Source organism: Tachyglossus aculeatus, chromosome 3 (genome assembly GCF_015852505.1).
Source record: "Tachyglossus aculeatus isolate mTacAcu1 chromosome 3, mTacAcu1.pri, whole genome shotgun sequence".
Lineage (NCBI taxonomy): Eukaryota > Metazoa > Chordata > Mammalia > Monotremata > Tachyglossidae > Tachyglossus > Tachyglossus aculeatus.
Genome location: NC_052068.1, coordinates 87,319,441 through 87,342,383, shown reverse-complemented (window position 1 = coordinate 87,342,383; position 22,943 = coordinate 87,319,441). Strand labels below are relative to the sequence as shown.

The following is a 22,943-nucleotide window of genomic DNA, read 5'->3' as shown; positions in this document are numbered from 1 at the left end:
CCCCTCACCTCAATTCCTTTTTCTTTCTTTACCCTTCCGCTGCCCCAGAACTGTTGAGGGGTCTTGTAGAAACTCCCCAGCCCCAATCTAGGTACGCTGGTTACCCATTAAAACACTGTAAAAAGCCTTACTAGATATTGATGCATAAAATGCATCTAATATCACCCAGACCAAACCAATTTTTCCTACCTGCCTAAATGTGGTCCATATACCCTTCTTTTGCTGCGAGCCTAACTTTAATGAAAACCCTGACTACATTGACCTACAGTTCTCCGAAAGTTATTACAAGACCGAAAAACAGACGCTGCCCTTCCCCCCACTTCCACTATGCACACGCACGCACACACACACGCACGCACATGCATAGCTTAATTCAACACTATTTTTCTAGAGGGTAGGGAAACGTTTCTTTGCGAGGGAGGGAAGACGTGGAAAAATACAGTGAGAAACAAAAGTTCTTTTCATTTCTCCCCTCCCCCCACATCCCCCTTGTTCCATAACAATTATGAAAACTGTCTGGATGGGATGGCATTTTGAACATTTACTGCATTCCAGCCAATAAATTCCATTCCTGGATCTGATGGAAAAGGCTGGCTCCCTTCCCTGCCCCCCCACCCCCACCCCCAAACACGCTTTCATTCCTTCTGTCTTTCTTTACAACCTAATACCCTGTCGACTTGGGGCCGGAGCCCTACTTAGGGGGAAAAAACAACACAGAGCCAGACTGGAGACAGTGCGCAGACTGAGAAAGTTAATCATTACTTCGGTCTGCCTTCATAATCTAATCACTTCTATTCCCAAACACAGGCAGCCTGGCTTTCCCACCCTCTCCCCCCAACCACTCACCCACCCCTAATGCCTCCAACTGCCCTACATTTTCAGATGGGTTACACTCTCCTACCCACCCAAAGGTCTCAATTCTAACCTCAGTGACCCCGAATTATACCACAGACTAGAAAGTTCCAAACATTAAGCTCCCTAGCAAGAGTTCGCCCCTTTGCAGCTCACCCCAACTCCCAAACTCTTCACCTTACAGAAACCCACAGCTAGCTGAAAAAGTGTGGGGGAGAAAAAGCCATACCCTCTTCTGCCCCTAAAAAAACTCAGGCAGAATGCTCCGATCGATCATTCAATCATATTTATTGAGCGCTTACGATGTGCAAGGCACTGTACTAAGCGCTTGGGAGAGTATTGCTCAGCATCAGTTACTTCTATCCCCTCCTCACCCTCTAGCCCCCTGGCTCACTACAGAAAAGAATTTTAGGAAAATCTGTGTGTGCCCTCAATCTAAAACCAGGTTCAGGTTGCACCTCTTGGCTGAGTGCCACCAGTCTGTGTGTCTGTCTCTTTCCTTCTCCCCATTCATGACAAGATTCATAGATCTAAAGAAGTTTAAGAATCAAATCAAGTGTCTGCCAAAATTCCTAGTCATACTGGATTTTCCCAAGAAGCTTCACCACTGTAAATCGAGTTCCAGGTTTGGCACAGGAAGTAATCAATCCTCTTAAATATACTCCCCATTTCAAGACTGAGGCCTTTTCCTCCAACTCATCACCCCTCAGTTAGGAACCAACTGGTCTTGAGGGTCAGTTCCAAGCTCATCTCATCTTCCTGAGCCGCACAACAAGACTTTGGCCTAGTTCTTCATGGCTCCTCACTCCACCCCCACCCCAATTACTGCAGCGGGGTGCCTCTAAACACTCCCCCCTGCACCAACTTCAAAAGGTACGCACATTACCAGCTGGCTTTTGAAATCTGAAAGTTACACAAAGTGTACCATACATAGAACCAGCAGGGGCTTTTCCTCGTCTAACATGCAAGTGATAGGCATGAAATTATGGCCATTTAGAAGGGGAGTTTCCTGGGCAGAGCCTATGTCTACGTCTAAGAGGTGTGCAATGCATTGCTGGAACCCAATCAAATGTTAATCAGTTACTAAATAGACTATGGGCCTCCTTCAAATGTCAGGAGAAGACAAGGCTAGGAGAGAGGTGGAGGGTGAGAAGAGCAGACTAGGGAGTTAAAGAAAGGTGATAAAGGTCTACTGGCTTCTCCCAGGCATCCCCTGCTACTCCGCCTAAACTCCCGGGGTCCAGATTGGTTGGAAAGCCCTAGAACAGCCCATGGAATTTCTAGCCATCCAGTATCCCTAAGTGCCACACAGCCTTGAATAATAATGATGGTATCTGTTAAGTGCTTACATTGTATCAAGCACTTATTCTAAGCGCTGGGGTAGATACAAGCTAAACAGATTGGACACAGTCCCTATCCCACATGGGGCTCACGTCTTAATCCCTATTTTACCGATGAGGTAAGTGAGGCACATTGAAAATAAGTGACTTGCCCAAGGTCATACAGCAGGCAAGTGGCAGAGCCAGGATTAGAAGCCAGGTCCTTCTGACTACCAAGTCTGTGCTTTAACCACTAGGCCAAAACGTTTCTCACACACTCTACGCACAACCCCTGGCATTTATTTGAACTGTTCCCAACAGAAGTTTGCTTCAACTGCTTGTGGGGACCATAGTGATGAAGAACTACCCAAAGGTGAGCCAGCTTGGTGGCTCCTTGGCTCTGGACTGTGGGCTTACCTTATTCTCATCCAGTCTGGGTCCCCTTGGGCAGATCCCCAAGCCTCTAGATAGTCCCCAGAACCAGGGTAGGCCCCTCTCCCAGCCCTCTCTAGATGACCTGCACCCCCTCATGGTGGACTGAAGCTGGACCAGCCCACAACAGGAGGCCGCAGGAGGCGACTCAGTAGGAAATGCTGGTTGCACACAATGTCATGGCCTATGAAAGGATGCTGGAGGCAGCAATGGGTAGAAAACGAAACCCCTTCTGTTTGCTTCCTGAATTATTCCTTTCAGTGTCAAACCTGGAAGAGGAGGAAGAGCCTCACACCCTTGGTGGTAGACGCTCTGGAATTTTTAGAAACGGCCTCCCACCCTATCTATAAATTAGAGGCACCAATTTCATCACCGAAAGTGACTCAATCTGGAGCCAAGCATACTAGTTGCAGAGGAAAATTGTGGGTTTTGAAGGCTCACCAACCCCTCTCTAACCTCAGCTCTGGTTTGTCAAGACATAGAGATTGTTTCATAAGTTTCATCTCATGACAGTCGGGAAATGGAGTGAGTGAGTGTGTGTGTGCGCGCGCGCGCTCACATCTCCAAAAGCATGATACAGTTGTGTCCATGTGGAGGTTCGTTTGTTTACATACAAACAGTGCCTGGCACATAATAAGCGCATAACAAATACCATAATTATTATTATTATGTCTTTCTTGCTCTATCTGGTACTCTCCTTGCTAGGTATGGTGCACCTGCAGGAACCCGGTGTTGGGAGCTACAAAAAAAAACTCAACAGCCCTCCCATAAATCCTGTTTGAAGACACACACACACACACACTCTCTCTCTCTCTCTCTCTCTCTCTCTCTCTCTCTCTCTCTCTCCAAGTCACCTGACTACACTGCTTTAGGCAAATGACAGCAAGAAAGGGGCATGGGTTAAAAGCGTAATCGTCCAAACTAACACAAAATCAGGGCCCCGCCCCCTCCCATCAATGCCCTGCCCTGCCTCAACCCTGGCACAGACCACACCCGGTCCCCAAAGCAGCAGTAGAAGTGATTGGCAATCCCTTCAGTGTGTATGCTGGAGCATATACATGGCTTGGCCCGTCAGCACTACGTCTTAGCTCTCCTCTCCTTCATCCATCCCCACTGCTCACCCTGCCCCTGCTCCACCCGCCCCCCAAGGCCAGGGTCTGCCTCCTCCTGGGCAGCAGGGACAGAATGAGGGTCCATATTCCCTCCAGCTGAGAATGAGACCCTCCCTGGGCTGGGTGGTCCTGCAGCTCACCAAGCTCACCTCCCTGGTATTACTCAAAACCATACTGATGAAGACTCCTTCTCCTTCCACTTCGACCTCTGAGGACATCAATTCCAGACCACAGATAGCTCCTTTCTGGGGACCCATCCCTCCCTGGGTGGGGAGCAGGGCCAGGGATTGGACCGAGCCCTCCACCACCACAATCAGCTCACACCAGGACATCCATTACTGGGGTACCAGGTCCCAGACTTGCAGGCCCAACCGTCGAGCCGCACAGTGAGCGGAAGGCAGTTTTGAAGAACTTGGGGAAGGGGAGCGGGGCAGGGGCAGGGGATGGAGACACGGAAAGAAACAGCCACAAGGCTGCTGCTTCACAAGTGGAGTCGGCTCATCCTACAAGGGTTTCCAAGCCTGCGAGAGCTACTCCCGCCAAACAACTCTGTCGGCATGCAACCTGCCCACAGCATTTTGCTTTGGCGTCCTGTTCTGTTTTGACAAGTCGTCCTTGCTGAATGTTCACCAATGCTTTACACGCTGACAATTACAACCTGAGGCTCTCATTGTGTTATGAAAATGAAACAAAATACACCGAAAAAGGTGGGGGGGAGGGAGAAAGAGAGAGAGAAAAGAGAGAAAGAGAGAAGCCAGAGAGAAGCTTCCTCACTGTCTCGGACAATCACCTCTACCTGAGCAGGTGAATAAGCTTACTTAGCTCCCTGGTTGTGTTGCTGTGCAAACAGGGAAGTGATGTCACCACACTTACCCAGAAACCAGGAGACCTGTAAAAGAGAAACAACCGCGTTCTCACACCCTGGGATATGTAATCCTAGTAAGGTTTTACCTTTATCCCTACATCGCTCACTGTGGTGACAAGGAGCACATTAATTGCTAATAGGCTGCTGCTGCCATAATTCCAGATGCAGGGCTGACTGGTTAGGTGTCCCCTCTCCCATCCTCTTTTGGGCACCCTGGACTCTCACCAAGCAGCACAAGCTAAAGAACAGCCCTGCCAAAAAAGCTATGAAACCCATTTCCTTTTCAGTCCTAGTGAGTGCCTTGGAAAGAATCTTAGGGAAACTCAAGGAACTCCTGGAAAAAAAGGGGAGGGAGGGGGAATGCTCAAAACAAAACATAAAAACTGAAGACAAACCTGCAATATTCTACAAAGCCAGCATTTGGGGGAAGGCAATGTTGCAAAATAGCCCTTTTTAAAAATAAGTGAAGGTGAAAAGGGTAAAAGGCATGAGCAAGCTAAAAAAAAAGGTTTTTTTTCTTCATTTTTGCAAGTTAAAACCAAGATAATGAGACTGGGTGGGGACCAAGTTGAGGCTGAGCAGGCCAAACCAAAATTAGCTCCCAGCCAAGAGCTTCCTTGGCCTCACGGTTTGGGGAAGGAAGCCGAAAAAGTCATGAAAGATTCTTTAGTAAACTGAGAAACCGGGCTGCAGGAATGTTTAAACTGAAGGTGACCCTGCTCGTCAAATATATTTTTAAAAATAATAAAAAATAAAATGAAGTCTTCAAACAACCTCTTTCTGGAAGAAAATGGTCAGAAAAGATCTTGTGGTTGAGAAACGAATAAAAAGGCTTTCTTTCCCTTCGCCCCTATCTTTTCACAAATAACTTTAAAGTTCTCTGCTCATTAAAGAAATGCAATGATGCAATTTCCTGTCTTGTCCCAATGTTTCCTGCTAACTTACAAGGTGAAAGTTATCACCCTTTATTAAACTACTCTCCCAACCTCAATAGTGAATAACTTTCCCTGACACAATTTCCCTCCTCACCGCCCCCCATGATACAAGCTAATACCACATGGCTTTTTGATACACTATGAAAATGATATGCTCAGGGCTACGTATGCTTCACCCAGGCCACTTCAGCAAGGCCAACACTGGGAATGATCACTTCTGTGACATGGTAAACGGCCACCCGCCTGAAAGAGGAAGAACGAGACAAAGATGCGGCAAGAGTGTGCTCAAGTGGACCCCAAACTACCAAAGACGCTACGGTTAGATGGTTGAGGTAGCCAACCTGAATTTTGCCTTCTTTGTGGGTTATAACTAAACTGACAGGGTGCCTCAGCAGTTAATAATATCTTCAAGCTGAAAATAAACAGGAAAGGAAGCTACTCTGTGACAGTAGGCAGGCAGCCAGACTACTGTGTTGGTCATTCAATCCTGCAAGAGAAAGATGGTGCTCCTGGCAGTGACCTCCGCATGGCCTGTTACAGTATTCTTTTACACAGCTCACGCAGAGGTCACACTGGCAAGGCGGCACCAGCGGGGATTCCATGTTGGTCTTTAAAAGTCCCACGGCGGGTGGAGCGGATTTAACATTGGCCCTGGCCCCCTCTCCCAGTCAAAAGGGTGAGGTCAATCTTACTGCCCCCTCGACCAGTTCCTGGGAGTCTGGCTCTCACAGGGGAGGTGGAGGGGACATTTTCCAGATAACCCAGCAATAACCTTAGTTAATAGTCAACGGAAGACCGAGGGGTGCAAGCGTCATATGTGGCTTGGGATGGCAGTGACCTTAAAAAACCAAACTTGGCCGAGCCACAGGAGAGGAGGCGAAAAAGAAAAAAAGAAAAAGGGGAAGAAAAAAAACCCACACACAGTTTAGAAAATGGGGTTTCGCTGGCAAAACGTCACACTGAGGTCTATGGGATCTTTTTCCCTGTTCTATCTCCTACCCCTAACAAGAAATGAGAATCAAGTCAGCAGGGGTGCTTGTTACCATGAAAGCCTTCTCTAGTAACAATCCAGCAGCCTAAAAGATCTAACAGGAAAGAAAAATGTACTTTTCTCTCTATACATTAGTTCCAAAGAACTCCCCTGGGTTGAAATGTCTTTGAGACCATTTTCCATATTCACCGTTTAAGTGAGCTTAACCCTGGCTCCATTTGCTGACCCTATTTATGAAAACAGGATCACTTCCAACTTCTCCCTCCCCCCACCATCCCAGAGCTCTCTACCTGCATTCAGGGACAGGCCCCTCTTGCTCTGTCTATCCCAAAAGAAAATTTTCTTCTCAAAGGCTGTTTCAGCCAAGGTTAATGTTGCCACCTACAGGGACATCCAAAATGGAAACAGACCAGCCACCACGTTTATTCATCCTTTGTCCTCAAAAACTTGTATCAAGTGAAATGGCCAAGTTCTTTAAGAAATAACAGCCCAACCAAATAATCAGCTCCATGAGGAGGATAGTCAAACCTTTTTCAGTCAAGACTCTAAGCCCTGGACACTCAGAGCAGAAAATCTAAACAGTCCAGCTCACCAACATTTCTCCACCCTCAGCTTGTTCAGTGCTACTGTGCTTCTCTGAAATAAATCATTTCTGTAGATACTCAATCTAACCCTGAAAGGGAGAACAGCCACCATATCTCCTCCCTTCTCCTCTTGTCTCATGCCATCAAGTCGTCTCCGACCCATAGCGATGCCATGGGCCCCACCAAAATCTACCATTTTGATTCCTTGACCTCCCTGAAATTCAGCCTTTAGAAGCCCACCCTGCCTCTGGAAGAAATCTGCCAAGGAAAGGTCCTAATACTCGGAGGAGCTAGAATGAAGTGTCAGCGTCCAAAAGCTATACGTTCCCTCTTCCCTCTCCCCTCTCCCCACTTCTCTGGTCTGGCTACATTCTCCCTCAGTCAGATGATGTGTGAGGTGAACTGCGATGCTTCTAGTCTGGCAGGCGGCCTGCTTTGCTCCAAAGCCTTCAAATGCTGTCATCTTCGTGTTAACCCGATAACCTCATCTTTTGAGTCCATGACAATGATTTTTTAGATGAGCATGGAAGCTCTGACTGCAGTCACGGTGGAACTAGGACTACTGTCATGCCACCACCCCATCACCACCACCCTCAAAAAAGGAATAATATACATACACTGTACAGGCATAAACATTTTCACAATGATTATCCACCTGTGAGGGAAACACACACTTAAATATTCTCAGTCTAAACAAAAGTCTCTGCACACAAGTCTCCTTTGAAATCACAAATTTTCTTAAAAAATAAAAGCATACTTTAATCCCCCACATACAGACTATCTCAACTATCTCAGCCCCATACCAAATTAAAACTACATTTCACTTACAGCTATGAGTTGCATGTGAACTGAAGAAGGGGGAGAAATTGTGGTTGGGGGGGCAGATTCTGGGACACAAAGCAGGATTTCTTGGGAGACAATCAGGCACATCTCATTATGCCACTTGGTTAAAGCAGCCCCAGTTCAGAGACAAACAGGCCAAGCCCGGTGGCACATCCATTGTGAATCATTTTCAAGATTTTTTTTTTTTAAAGGTGCTTCTCCTGGGCTGACACAGATACCAGCAGGGATCAAAGGCTTAGTGAAACATTCCCGGCGTGGATGCTATTACATAATGAAATGTCAGTCAGCCGGACTTTGGAGCTTTTGTAGTGAAGACGAATCAAACAGGAATTTGTGTGTTCCATTAGAGAAGATGGAATCTTGCCTGGGAGGCAAGAGAATCAAGTATTGTTATGAGGCTTTTTGGGGCCTTAGCCTCATCTGACTGTCTCTGCATCTATAACTCAACTCCATAGCCCCTATGGGTTTGGACACAAGAAATGCCAGCACAAAGCCTTACAAAAGGGTAAGGTGTCTTCTCCTTTGCCTGTACCATCAGCACTACCTGGGTCCAAACCCATGGAAGTCCACTATAGTCCACTCAAATTCCACCAGAGTGCTGGCAGAACAATCTTATGTTATCCATCCTAACATTTAGAGGACCAGGTATCAGGAACTGCTTCTAACTTTGGCCCTTCCAGAAAACTTCTCCTAGCTCTCATGCCTGCTCAAACCAGGAGACTGGGTTGTTTAATGGTAGCTGAGGAAATTAGCATCTGTGCTAAAGGAATGCCAAGATGCTGAAGTTGGGGGAAAGTAGGATAGGATCTGGGATCAATTCCACCACTGGGTAATTAAGTCTCAGGGATACAGCCAGGAGTCCCAGAAAGACTTCATTTTCATTCCTAACAGGGAACACAAACCAAAGTTTCTGTATTCTAGGCCCTTATGACATGAGGTCCCTAGATTGACAACTGACGTTTTCTGGAGTTGTTCTTGCCTTTTAAAGAAAATCCTAGCCTCTGAGGAAAGAGCCCTAGGTAGCTTATTTAAGACTTCTGGGTCAGACTATTTTGTGTGTGTGTGTGTGTGTGTGTGTGTGTGTGTGTGTGTGGTATTTATTGAGTGCTTACTGTGTGCAAAGCACTGTACTACGTAGTTGAGAGTTCAATATATTCATATGTGTATGAGTTATATAAGAGAAACAGACCTAGATGTCACCCAACTCATGGCGAGTGTAAGGTACCTGGGGAATTTGAACAAATTTACACACATGTGGGTGTACATGCATGTTTTGCACTCTGTGAACCTGTAGTCAGAAACAAAAGTACAACTATGATCTGCAGAGGTTTCCTGGGGCAGAAGTGGGTCCTAATATATAAACAACTGTATTTGTTTACTGCTTACTATGTGTCAAACATTGGGCAAAGATAATCAGGATGGGCATAGTCTCTTATCCCACATTGGCCAGGTATTGAATCCCCATTTTACAGAGGAAGAAACTGAGGCAGAGAGAAGCTAAGAGCCTTGCCCATGGTCAGAGCAGGCACATGGCAGAGCTAGTATCAAAACCCAGGTCTTTTAACTATGAAGTCTGTGCTCCTTCCACTAGGCCTGCTTCTTTTAAACTGGTCCTATTCCCTCCCTTAAATAAGGTAACTTTCCCCTTTCCTGCCACAGTGAATGTGTTTGCTGCGCATCAAGATCATAATAAAGCCCGGATGCTAAGCTCCCGTAAGTTCCTCTCATATCATTTCTGGAAGCATAGGAGAGTGAATTCTTTGAGTAACAGTAATGGCATTTGTTACAAGCTTATTATTATGTGCCAAGTACTGTACTAAGCACTTGGGAAGGTACAAGAAATGGGCTCTCAGGGTTCATTCTCCCACCTGTGCCCGCATGTTACATCTATTTATTCAATATGAAGCAAGGAGGCCCCAATAAATTGAAGACCACCTTAGTGCATTTTAGGAGGAACCAGTTCTTTTGGGAAGACCCCCCCGAGACTGTTTTCGTATTTTTTTGTCCTTCCCTTGCCAAAAGAATCAAGCCTCTGGCTCCAGTGTCCCCAACCCTCCTCCCACCCTGAACTGAGCCCCATTCATTAAACTGGCTTGTGCCTGAGCCAGGAAAGAAAACGGGACCTCGTGCATGTGATGGAGATGCTCAGATTGGTTGTTTCAAAGCGGGGGTGTGGGCTGAAGAAGCACTTCCACAAAGATTTCTAGTGCCCTGCCCCCACCCTGAAAACTAAGCAACTTCTCAAGCAAGCCCTCCAGGCTCTTTTAAAGTCTCAACATCTCCTCTTCCACTGGGTTGCTCTCCTCGTCATCTGTAAGGACTCGCCCAAGTCAACTGGAATGGAAAGACAAACCGCTTAAAAGGAGGAGAACTGGGGCCTCTCTGGAGCTTAGCCAGCAAAAGGATTCTTTGGAGGAGTTTTGACAGCTCCGTTTGTGGAACTACGATCCTTCCTTCTTTAACACAAGGTCCAGTACCTGCTACCAGCTCAGTTCCCCTCCCTGTCCCTCATCCCCAAAACCAGGAAATAATATTCCAAGTTCGGTCCCCTTAACAGCTCATTAAGACCCTGTTCAAGCTTGTTGCTGGTCTCCCCAAGTTAAGAAAAGTCATAATGGCAGGGAACTGGCTCTGTTTTTTAACTTTCAGGCCTGAGTCCCTCCAGTTGGGAATTTGTAAATCAAGACTTCAAAACAAATGTCCTTTCATGTGGAGGCCCTCAGCTTTGTGACCTGTTAGTTAAACCCCTATTCCTCCTGTGAGTCAACACTCCTCTCAGCTCCTCATTAAGCTGAATGGCTGCAATTACCTTCCTTGGGGGGGGGGGAGGCAATTCATGATTGTAAAAAGATTTCTTTCTGGGATTGGAAAACCCTTCGGGAGCAGAAGAAACACCCATCCATTCCTTGACTAGCGGTCCCCTTCTCTGGGGAAAAATCCACAATCCACGGCAAAATGTGAGTAATGTCCCAACTCTGGCTGCACTTTTAAGATGAAGCAGTCCTAGAGGAGGTCTTCACAGGCCAGCGATGTCATTTCCTGCAGCTCTACCCAAAACGAGTCCCCCACCCCTCCCCTTTTCCCTCGGCAACAGACTAGACAGACAAGATGTTATCAATAACGCAAACCTTTCCAAAAGCCCCCTTTAAAAACCTAGTACTTCCTTTGCTGATTTCACATGGTACCGAGGAACTCAGCCACCTCCCTGCATATTTCATGACTTACAAAACAAAATGATCAACATCATCCTTATTGTGTTGTTTTGCTTCTCCCCTACACACACATACTCACTCACTCTCTCTCTCTCTCTCTCTCTCTCTCTCTCTCTCTCTCTCTCTCTCTCTCTCTCTCTGTTCTTGGGCTTCTCCCTCTTTGCTTTTTGGTCCAGTTACAGCCTTAGAAAGCAGACAACCACAAATCGTATTTTCTCTGTCCCATTCCACAGCCTCCCACCCATCCACCTTTTTTTTCCTCTCAAGTCTCATTAGGACCTTTGAGCAAACAGTATCCTCTCTTCTCAAATAACAACCAGGGTATATATTACACTGAAAAAAAAACAAACAAGACTCCCCTTAAAGACATCCACACCAATAGCAATTCCTGGAGAGAGTTAGGGAGAGGTACATACACTGAGGCCATGGGGGGTTGGAGAGCCTACAGATTTCTAAAATTCCTGTCACAAAGCAACGAACCGGGTAAATGCTCTACAAATCATTAGTCAATGAGACATCTGGAAAAGCACAGTACCTTTCAGCCTGCACTAGTCCACACAAGTACACTTTCAAAACCAGTTATTAACCACCATGATCCTATATAAGTGCCCAACGAACTAATAATAAAGTCACTTAGTAGGCAAGAAGTGAAGCACAGCTGATGTTTTTGCAGGTTAGTTGCCCTCCTGCTTTGGTTAATTCTGGGGCAACTTAGTGATGACATGCTCTACAAAAAGAAGAAGCCAAGTCGAAGCAGATTAATGTCTTTAAATAACCTCTCTCTGGAGAAGATCTCAATGAAATTGGTTCGGCAGATATTTTGATTTTAAGTCCCTTCGGCCTCCAACCCCAACGCAACCCTGAAAACCAACTGATGCTTTATTCCGACAAACCCAGCTCCAAATTGTAGAATGATGTCAGTCTGGGACACCCAATTACCCAGCTGCCACAGCCTCATAAAGGGGAGACTGGCTGATTTTTTTTTTGCCCAATTCTTATTCGGTATGCCCTGGGGCACTCCCCAGAAAAAAAATGATTCTCACAGCCTCTCTGGTGAGCTGGTTTAAGGGGTGTATGTAACCTAGACAGGAAAGGATGGCCCACCAAACCAATAGGCAATCCACAGGAAAACCACAGATTTAAGGAATACAAGCCAGAGAGTCTGTCTGGCTGGCCCTCTTCTGCTTTTACCAAAATGTTATCACCTGACCTTTGGCGGGACATTTACCATTTACCCAATCCCATGTTCCTACCTGCAACCTCAATCAATAATCACCCTCTGTTCAGAGGATTGAGAGGAGAGCAACTAACTGAAAGAGAATAAAAGTGCCGGTAAAGAGTCAATCTACTTAGGCATCTGGAAAAGAAGGGCAACTGCAGGCAGTCTGGGACACAATAGTGAGGCCCCATGGGGGGGATGAGGGGAGTTAAGTAAGCAGGTAAATGAGATAACAAGGCTTACCTGAAAGCCCCCCAGGGGCTAGATAATGAGTTCCCCCTGTTTCAGTGGAGGAAGGCACAGCGTCTGGACAATCTGCTGCAGCAGAAAGAATTTGAAAGGAGAAAAAAAAAAAGGAAAAAGAAAAAGAGGGATGAATTTCTTCGTAAACTGTAAACCTCGTTGAAAGAGAGACCACACATTCCAAACTGTTTACACCAGGAAATGATGCCTATTACTAATTGTCTGCTCAGGGACTGCTATCCTAAGATGGGACCACATCAGCTTGTTACCCATGCCTTGGTTAACATCACCAGTTAATCATTAGTCAAGTCATGCAAAATGACAGACTGGCTGGAATCTCTCTTTTATGACAAGTCCTCCTCCGATGAGGAAATCAAGTCTGCCATCTTCCCATGCTGGACCAATGTCAAAGGGAGCTTGGACTGCCACTTTTAATCCAGAGACGTCCCAGTGCGATAATCAGTTTCAGGCCTCCTCAAAATATCTTAGGTGCGTGTTCATTCCACTTTTTGTTCTTTTAACCACATCTACCACCATTCACACAGCAGGCAGGGCCAAGCTGGGGCTCTGTACCTCTTGGTATTTCCACATATTCTTTCTTCTCGTGGTCCTCTCCCACACAAAAATACTTTGGGGATTGGCTAGTTTGGGAGCAGGCCATAAGCAGGTTGGTTAGTAGAACTTAATTCCTTCCCTTATGTCACTGACTAACCCCAGCCTCTCCCTCCACCCACCCACCCCCGGCCCAAGAGACATAAAGAGAAAACCTATTTTCTGACAGCTCTGCAGACTACAGCTTGAATCCTGAGTAGGGTGCCCTCATCCTTGCCCTAAATAAGAGCTGGAGACAGTATCTGCATCTTGCCACACATGTGTCCAAGGTAATTGAGAGATCCGTTCACTGCTAAAACTGCAAGTTCTCCTCCGCTTAGAAGTAAGGGCAAAGGCCTGGGAGTCCAGGGACTTGAGAGTCCAGGGACCTAGGTTCTAATCCCACCTCTGCAGAGCAAGGGCCTACTGTGTAACCTTGGTCAAGTTGCTTAACTTCTCTGGAGCTGTTTCCTCATCTGTAAAGCGGGGATCCAATACCTGTGAGCCTCATGATGGGCAGGGACTGTGTGTCCAACCTGATAATGTTGCATCTACCCCGGTGCTTAGTACAATCTTGGCACAGAATAGCAGCAGCAGCATCCACTGGTGAAACTCTCATCTCAGTGCTAACACGGATTGAAATCATGGGGCACTTGTTCAGGAAAGGTGCTAACTGGATCACTAGACACCCTCGACAGAAGTCTCTCTCCTATACAGCCAACTCCATTCACAATGCTCCAGTATATAAATTGCACTTGAATTTCTAGTTTGGAGAGTTGGGAAGTTCACCCTGAGAAATACAGAATGCCAACATAAAAATTAACAAGGTGCTGCCTTAAGGTAGCTGGCAGATTACCAATAAAGCCCTTAAGAATTTAAGCTTCTCCCCCATAAGGATTTGTGTCAAAGCATCCTTCCATCAATCAAGAGATGGTGTTCGCTGAGTGCTTACTGTATGCACAGCACTGTACTCAGCGCTCAGGCAAATACAAGAGTTGGTAGATATGATTCCTACCCACACTCAGGCCTCAATCTATCCCCACCAAGGCCACCAGCACATCATTTCTTCTTCAAGCACTTTCTCTTAAGAAGCATGGAAGGCAGGGTGGAGAAGAGAATACGGGTGTAATCTCGTTTTATCAGGGAAAAGTATAACTCGCAACAGGAATATACAGTTTAACAGGATATACTTAATCAACCTGAAAACAATAGGGGAGACAGGAAGTGGGAGTTACTTGTGAAATACTGTATACTGTACACTTTTCTCAATGCCTGGTAGTTTACTACCTCCCAAAGAGACAGTTCTTTAACCCTTCCCTCTACTTCATTACCCAGGAGACTCCCCAGGGATTACATCAAATATTTCTCCCAATTCTCATCCCTTGCCCTGCTTTTTCCTGAAAACCAGGGCACTGCCATGGGATCCTTCGATATAACACATACACCCCCACAAAAATATGCATGTCCCCAGCTTCTCTGGATAAATGGGGGACAGCACATGAAATGGGACCCTGCAAGTTGTCGCCAACTCTTACATCAAAGGTATCCCTGACACTGGGCTACGCAAACCACAAACATTTTTATGAAATGTTATTTTGCACTTATCCCGCACCTTTGATCTCAGTAAGAGCTTTACAAACGTTAATTACTTCTCATAACCATTTCTGTGATGTAGGAAAGTACACCTGTTCCATATATGGGGAAACAGAGGCCCAAGTGGCCTGCCCAAGGCCACCCAGTGAATCAGGGTTACAGGTGAGAAAAATTCCTCTCCTCATCTTAGGCTCCCTCTAATCATCCCAACTCGAACACTCCAGTCTTTTCCCCTCGCCAGGACCCCTAGCTATGGGGTTTCAAATTCTTCCACAAAGTGAACTGACTGACATCTCTAAACTCTCCCAGAATCAAGCACAGTCTCTCTGCATCAAAAAAAGGTGACCTCCATAAATCGGTCTCCTTCCTTCCTGAGTCCCCTGGTCCCCCTTCCTATTCTGCTTCCAGTCTCTACACTGGGAAGCTACTGGCAGTGCCACCATTTAGCTTGGCCCCTTTCCAACCCATCTTCCCCTGCCTGCCACAAGGACCTCGTCAGAAAGCCCAACCTAGACTCCCTGCTCCCAGGTCCTTGGCCCTCTTCCCAAGAGCTGTGCCAGGGACTGAGGATGGATAACACGGCTACCTGACGGGGTAGGAGGTGGCAGAGATGAGATTATTATTCAAGGTCACAGCACAATAAATCTCCAAGAAAAGGGATTTCCAGTCAGTTGGTCAATGAGCACGGCCTGAGAAGACCTGGAGTGCAGAACACTATTCTGGGAACCTATTTTACAGTCATCCCTTTTCCTCCTAAGCTTTTTTCACTAAGAGAAAACACGTCTGGGAAACAGGAGCAATATTTATTTCCAAAGGACCCGAGAACTGCCCTTGGATGAGATGCTTCCCTATACTACAGAGACCTCCCCTGCCCACCCAACTGTAGAGTACTGGGGCTGTTTGGGCATGCTGAAACCCCAACAACCCGTGGGACAAACAGCAGACAAGTAGCAGAACCAAGATTAGAACTCAGGTCCTTCCGACTCCCAGGCCCATGCTCTATACACTAGGCCCTGCTGCTTCTAACTCTTAGTCTGTGGGTTTAACACAAGCCAAGCACTTCTAATCTTGCCATCCCCCCTACGGCCCCTTTGTTTTAGAATGTCTCTGACAATCATTCTGCCATGCCAAACTCCACCCAACCTGGGAGAGAGAAGGGCAAAAAAATGGAAACCAAACAGTCCAAATTCCACTCTGCAATCGGAAGTGCTGATCAGGGTGGGTGGCACGTCCCTGTTTGGTTAACATCCCTTTCCCTGCAGGGCCATATTCCTCCCCTAGGAGTTTCTAAAACTAAATGAAATAGCCACACCAGTCCATCCTTGCCCCTCCCCTTAAAGGTTTGGTTGGATGTGTTTACACTTCTTAATCTAATAGGGATGTTCTAAGCAAGATTTAAACATTGGGAATATTAGGCACCAACCGTCTTTCCCCAGACAATAGAGAACTACAAATGATTGGTTTTAACTGGGGTAATAAAATGCCTCTCTCTCTCTGCCCACCCCCACCCTTCCTCACTGGCCCCATCAACTCGGATCCCTGGAGCTCCTTCTAAATGCTTGCCTTGCTGCTTTGCTCTCCAGATCCCCATACATCTCTCTCACTACCCACCTCCCCACGGCTGCATCCTCTTCCCAAACCTGAGTATCATGAGCAGGGACTCCCTAGTGGTTAAACTGGTTATGATTTTAACAGTTTTCCATTGTAAAGCCTTGTTCCTGGTTCTCACCTAGTAACCCAAGACAAACAAATTAAACACAGAGCTTAGAAACTTAAGAATGTGAGAAAGCAAATTCCCAGATCTCTGAAATATCAAGGTAGTGATGTAAACAGGAACATCACCATTGAACCTCTTTTTCCCCCCTGTCTCTCCACAATAGTTCTCAGGACAAGGCTAAAGCACTCCTTTTTTCCCCAAACCTGTATAGGTCTTTGGTGACCTTTTGCCAAGACAGACTCTTTGGTCTGGAGTCTGTCCACTGATTCTGTTCCATGTTCTATGTAACCTTACTGACAAGAGATTATTATCACTATTTTTTAGTATTTTGGTGAATAATCGGGTATTTGTTGGGTGGGATGGGGAGGTTCCCAATTGGAGGAATTAATCACTTCCTATATGGGTTTATCTGGAGAACTTTTCCTTTTGAAATGGCACACTCCTGTTTTTGTGGCTTCTCTGTTTACACAAATTTTGCTACCTTATGTCAACACTTGCTAATGAATAAATACATCACTCTTCTAACTGAAAATGAGGTCCTGGCACAGCAGATTGGATGTTTAAATCCTGCTAATAGATTTATTATTCATTTGCAGAAACCTTGAAAGCCAATTATTAACCCTTCTTGCCCAAAGTTTTGGGGAATGGGAGGAGGGGCTTGGGGGGAGGAGAGACAGGACAGATGGACGATCATCTTCCTGGATGCTTTAGAAAACAGTTTACCCTATACACATTCAGGGATATCCGCCAGGGCAAAAGTAATGTTGAATTTCACAAGACAAATGGAGCAGAAATTTTAAGGATCCAGAAAAAAATAGTACTCCAGTGGACCATTAGGGAACTGACAATAGTATTTCTTCAACGTTTTAAGTCATGGGCCAAAATGTGTTTAGTGATTTTTTTAAAAAGCAGTAGCTGATAAACTGAAATTAGAAATACAGATCACAGCTATTTCTCATTAATAAACATTTACCAGTTTACCAGGCAAAAATGGTTTGTGCCCCAACTATAAAACCATGCTTGAGTACATGGAACAAGGGGCAACTTCCTTTCGGCTACTGGAAGGGGATGATGACTGTGAAATATGGGGTTTCAAAAATACTGCACCCTTGTTCAAGAAAAACTTTTTTTATTGGGGGATAAATCTCATGGATGTGTACGTAAACCTAACCAAAGCCCAGAATCTAGGACACAGCTCCTACTACGCACCGTGACCTTAACTTTTCATCCCCTCCCCCATGAAAAAGAATGCTTTCAGAGTTAACCAGGTCTGTTTCAGGAGATAGCAGGGTCCAGTCACCAAGACAACTGCGCGACTACTATCAAAACTTCAGAGAGATATGAAGCAGCCCCATGGAACTGCAGGTCCTTCCTGATGTTATCCACATTTCCGACTTCCCCTGAATCCCTCCCCTCCTTCTACAATGCCAGTCCTATTTATCTACACCGGGTGCATCTGCTGCCAGCCCGAAGTTTATGCAGACAACCGCAACATAGCTGGTGCCAGCCTCAAATGGGCTTCTGCCCTGGCACCCTGCCATTCAATTACAAAGCAACAGGCATGTGGAGCTGGGCTGGAAACTTTTATGAACCCCACCATGAATTCTAAGAAAATCCTGGCTAACGCTGACTGGAAGTGGGGAGTAAGGGAAGATTAAAGGAAAATTTTCACTTTCCTAAACCTCATTCTCAGACAAACTGCCCATCTACAACGGTTCCCGGAAATTAAAGATTATTGAGCTCCTCAAGAGGGTCAATCTACATCAGAAATGAACCAGAGGATTGGGGAAAAATATTCCTCAGGTTCTATTTACCCTATTAGAACTGGCTGTTCCACATGGCTCCGATTTATGTGGTCATCCCAGCTTTTGAGACTTTTTTGAGTTCAAATTAACTAGGTCACAGAATATATAAGTACTTCAGAAAGGGCAGAAATGCAGGAGCAGTCAGGTGTGTGGCAAGAAGAATCATTTTTCAAACATGAGGGGCAGAGGAAGGGGAGATCAAAACCCAATACCATCCCAGAAAAGAGAACACGTAGTGGGTACAATAAAATGGGTGGTGTCCACTGCCCTCCCCCCAATTTCTAACCCCCGGTCCTTCTGTCGTCGTACCCCCCCCCCCCTTGTACTCCCCTCCTCCAAGTAGGTTAAAGTCCCTTTCCAATCGAAGACAGCAAAAACTACTTTACTCACCAGTTGGTTTGAGAAAATCCATTGGGTATCTGGAGTAGGGAGGAGGGGGAGACTCTGAAATTGAAAAAGTACAGAGAAAATAAAGGCAGAGCCATGAGAAAAAGAGATAGAAACTTATGATAACAGTGGCATTCTTTTAGTAAAACTGTTTGTCTTAGCTCTGGGGGTTGGAGGCAGGGCAGCGAGGCGGTGATTGCCTTGATATTTAGCTGTCAGATAAACAAAAGGGGCCGCCTGGCGCCAGACTCGCTGCTATCTGCTACTCTGACTGTCTGATCGGGGCCTCCTTGGCTCAGCTAAAACACTCCAGCTCTGGAAATCACCACTGATTCAGACTGCCTGATAATCCTCGCGAGCTCCACATTTAACATTTCACAGAAAAGGGAAAAAAGCCCCCCACCCCCCAACCTCGCCCGTCCCTCAGTTGCACCCTCTCGCATCCCCCCAACTTCATTATTTAAAAAAATGTAACCACTGCTCTTCTCCCGCTGACCCGCTTTTCCCCAGCTCTCTCCCCGGCATTTAAGAGGGGACAACTGAGTTTTTAACTTCACTCCAACTACTCGGCAAGTTTACAAATAGCTAGAGTACTGGTTAATATTTCTGGGACGGGGGAAGGCGCACAACGCCATGGGGTCACTCGCCTCGACCATGGGGGCAGTTGTACAACTCTTGCTCATTCACAAAAAAAAAAAACAACCCAAACCCAAAACAATAAAACAAAAAAATCTGTCAGAGGAAAAAGGGGGGTGTTTTGGGGTGGTCGGTGGAAAAGGATGCCACTCGACGGGATCACTAACATGAAAAAAAAAATCCTTCCTCTTGGTCCGGTTTCGGAAAGTGGGAGCGCAATGTCACTGACCCAAACTCGATGTCTTGCAACTTATGGGCTCTTTCCCGGAGAAGAGAGAGAGGGGATGGAGAGAGGAGGGAAGGAAGGAAGGGGAAAAGCGTGTACCCCTATTCCTATATATTTATGTACATATATTTTTTTTGATGCCGGGCCTCGTAGGAAAGGCTAGACCGGACTTGGGAAGTTTGAGATGGGTTTCCCAGTAGTCGGAGTTGGAGTTTGTCGCCTGGTCCCCCCGCTGCCTTTAGCACAAACCCAAGGGCGCCGGGCCCGGTGTGGCAGCAGACACAGAGGAGCCCGATCACCTGGGCACGTCTTCCCCTGGCACGGATCCGGTGGGCCAAAGCCGGCCATCAATCACCAGTCACCCGGAGGGCGGGGGTGGGGGGGGGTGGAAAAGGGGGAGAGGGCCGGGTGGCACGGGGCCTTTTCTGTTCCCTTCGTTGCTTTTCCCCCGGCTGGGTATCAAGAACACCCAAACCTCAAATTAAGGACCTGGGGGCGAGAGGGCCAGGATAGAAAGGGGGCGGGGAGGGGAGAGGAGGAGAGACCCTTTCCTGGCCCCCTTCGCAGCTCCCCAATTTGCAACCTATCCGTCTGCAGAGACCCGTCGCCGCCGCCTATGTCACCTGACCCCAACCCCTTCCCCTAAAGGTCATTCATTCAATCGCATTTATTGAGCGATTACCGTGTGCAGAGCACTGTAGTAAGCGCCTGGGAAGTACAAGTTGGCAACATATAGAGACGGTCCCTACCCAACAAGCGGGCTCACGGTCTAGAAGGGTCCCAGACCCCCGGACCCCCTTTTCTGTTGGCACAGAGTGAACACAGACAGGTCCGTCCTCCCATCTAATGGTAGGGACTGGAACCCCACCGAGAGGACCAGCCATGGAGACACTCCTGGAAAGACATTTCGGGGGGCCGTGTGTGTGTGGGAGGGTCGGGGGTCATTCATTCATTCAATTGTATTTACTGGGCGCTTACTGCGTGCAGAGCACTGTACTGAGCGCTTGGGAAGTCCAAGTTGGCAACATATAGAGACGGTCCCTACCCAACATTCATTCATTCATTCATTCAATCAATCGTATTTATTGAGCGCTTACTGTGTGCAGAGCACTGTACTAAGCGCTTGGGAAGTCCAAGTTGGCAACATAGAGAGACGGTCCCTACTCAACGGCGGGTTCACAGTCTAGAAGGGGGAGACAAACAACAAAAGCAGCTTGGCTCAGTGGAAAGAGGCCGGGCTTTGGAGTCAGGGGTCATCGGTTCAAATCCCGGCTCCACCACTTGTCAGCCGTGTGACTTTGGGCAAGTCACTTCACTTCTCTGGGCCTCAGTTCCCTCATCTGTAAAGTGGGGATTAAGACTGTGAGCCCCCCGTGGGACAACCTGATTACCTTGTAAACTCCCCAGCGGTTGGAACAGTGCTTTGCACATAGTAAGCGCTTAATAAATGCCATCATCATTATTATTAACAAAATCAATCAATCGTATTTATTGAGCGCTTACTGTGTGCGGAGCACTGTACTAAACGCTTGGGAAGTACAAGTTGGCAACATAGACAGTCCCTACCCAACAGTGGGCTCCCAGTCTAAAGGGGGGAGACAGAGAACAAAACCAAACATACTAACAAAATAAAATAGAATAGATATGCACAAGCAAAATAGAGTAATAAATACGTACAAACATATATACACAAGTAAAATAAACAGAGAAACCTTATGTTTAAGATCACTTAATTTCTGACCTACTAGAAAGCATGACCAAGAAATAGAATAGATATGTACAGGTAAAACAGAGTAATAAATACGTACAAACATATATACACAAGCAAAACAGAGTACCCTTATGGTTAAGATCACTTAATTTCTGATCTACTAGAAAGCATGAGCAAGAAATGGAATAGATATGTACAAGTAAAATAGAGTAGTAAATATGTACAAACATATCTACACAAGTAAAATAAACAGAGTAACTTTATGTTTAAGATCACTTAATGTCTGATCTACTAGAAAGCATGAGCAAGAAATAGAATAGATAGATATGTACAAGTAAAATAGAGTAATAAATATGTGCTAACACATATACACAAGTAAAATAGAGTAACCTTATGTTTAAGATCACTTAATGTCTGATCTACTAGAAAGCATGAGGAAGAAATAGAATAGATATGTACAAGTAAATTAGAGTAATAATCATGTACAAACATATATACACAAGTAAACAGAGTAACTTTATGTTTAAGGTCACTTAATTTCTGACCTACTAGAAAGGATGAGCAAGAAATAGAATAGATATGTACAAGTAAAATAGGGTAATAAACATGTGCAAACACATATACACAAGTAAAATAAACAGAGTAACCTTATGTTTAAGATCACTTAATTTCTGATCTACTAGAAAGCATGAGCAAGAAACAGAATAGACATGTACAAGTGACTTAGAGTAATAAATATGTACAAACACATATACACAAGTAAAATAGAGTAACCTTATGTTTAAGATCACTTAATTTCTGATCTAGGAGAAGGCAGGAGCAAGAAACTCAGTCCTACCTAGTTCGCAGAGCCTGCTGAGGTGGTGAGGGTTGCAGCAAACCAGGTCCGGGTTGTTCTTCCCATAAGATTCACAGCAACGCAACCTCTTGACTTCCGAGGAATGCCTGAGATCCGGCCACCTGAAGACCTTGCAGAGCAACAGGGGGAGCGAGTAGGCCGTGGCGGCGGGGGAGGGCGCCCGGGCCGGGGACCCCGGCGTCCCCCGCTCCCGGCCCGGCCCCAGCCTGGGGTCCACCCTCCCGGGCAAGAGGAGGCAGCCGGTGCGGGCGCCGCCGCGGGACTCCACCGCCTGCAGGAGCAGCTCCAGCTGCCGCTCCTTCAGCTTCTTCAGGACGGAGTGGGTGAGCGCCTTCAGTTCGGGCTCCGAGCCCCCGGACGGCTGGGCGGCGGACCGGCCGCCGGACTTGCCCAGGCAGCAGGCGGTCCCGCCCGGGGCGCCCCCCGCCCCATGCGCCCGGCCGTCCGTCGCCCCGTCCCCGCGGGGCTCTCCCGCGCCGCCGCCGCCGCCGCCCTCCTCCTCGTCCTCCCCGCCGGGCGCCCGGCTCCTCCAGAGTCGCCGGACCAGCGCCGATCGTTTGGTCCTGAACATGCGGGACGAGGAGGCGGGGAGGAGGAAGGTCGTTTCCCTGCTAAGGAGCGTGCATGACCTCCGCACACCATGAAGGATCCGGGCGCCGAGTTGGGGCCACACACGGCGGCAGCAGCGGGGGCAGGCACGGCACCAGTTGCAGCAGCAGGAGGAGGAGGAGGAGCGGGAGTTGCAAGGGCCCGGGCGGCAGCAGGCGCAGGAACGATCCGGAACATGCGCCAGTCTCTCGGAGCCCGGAGG

At 47.0% G+C, this 22,943-nt stretch overlaps 1 protein-coding gene across 2 annotated transcripts in view; it reads right to left on the bottom strand.

The window, feature by feature from the left end:
• The window catches only part of SMAD7 (SMAD family member 7), a 31,480-nt gene extending 8,758 nt beyond the window's left edge, over positions 1 to 22,722 (bottom strand). Inside the window, exons 1-3 of one of the 2 annotated variants that reach the window (XM_038744206.1) lie at positions 22,112 to 22,722; positions 18,704 to 18,757; positions 12,608 to 12,682 (exon numbers count right to left, since the gene is read on the bottom strand). In XM_038744206.1, coding sequence (XP_038600134.1) covers positions 12,608 to 12,682; positions 18,704 to 18,757; positions 22,112 to 22,703 — 721 coding nt within the window. In that variant the 5' untranslated portion in view covers positions 22,704 to 22,722. The remainder of the gene's footprint in view (positions 1 to 12,607; positions 12,683 to 18,703; positions 18,758 to 22,111) is intronic. The other variant, XM_038744207.1, reaches the window with a different exon arrangement.
• Positions 22,723 to 22,943: the final 221 nt, after the last annotated feature.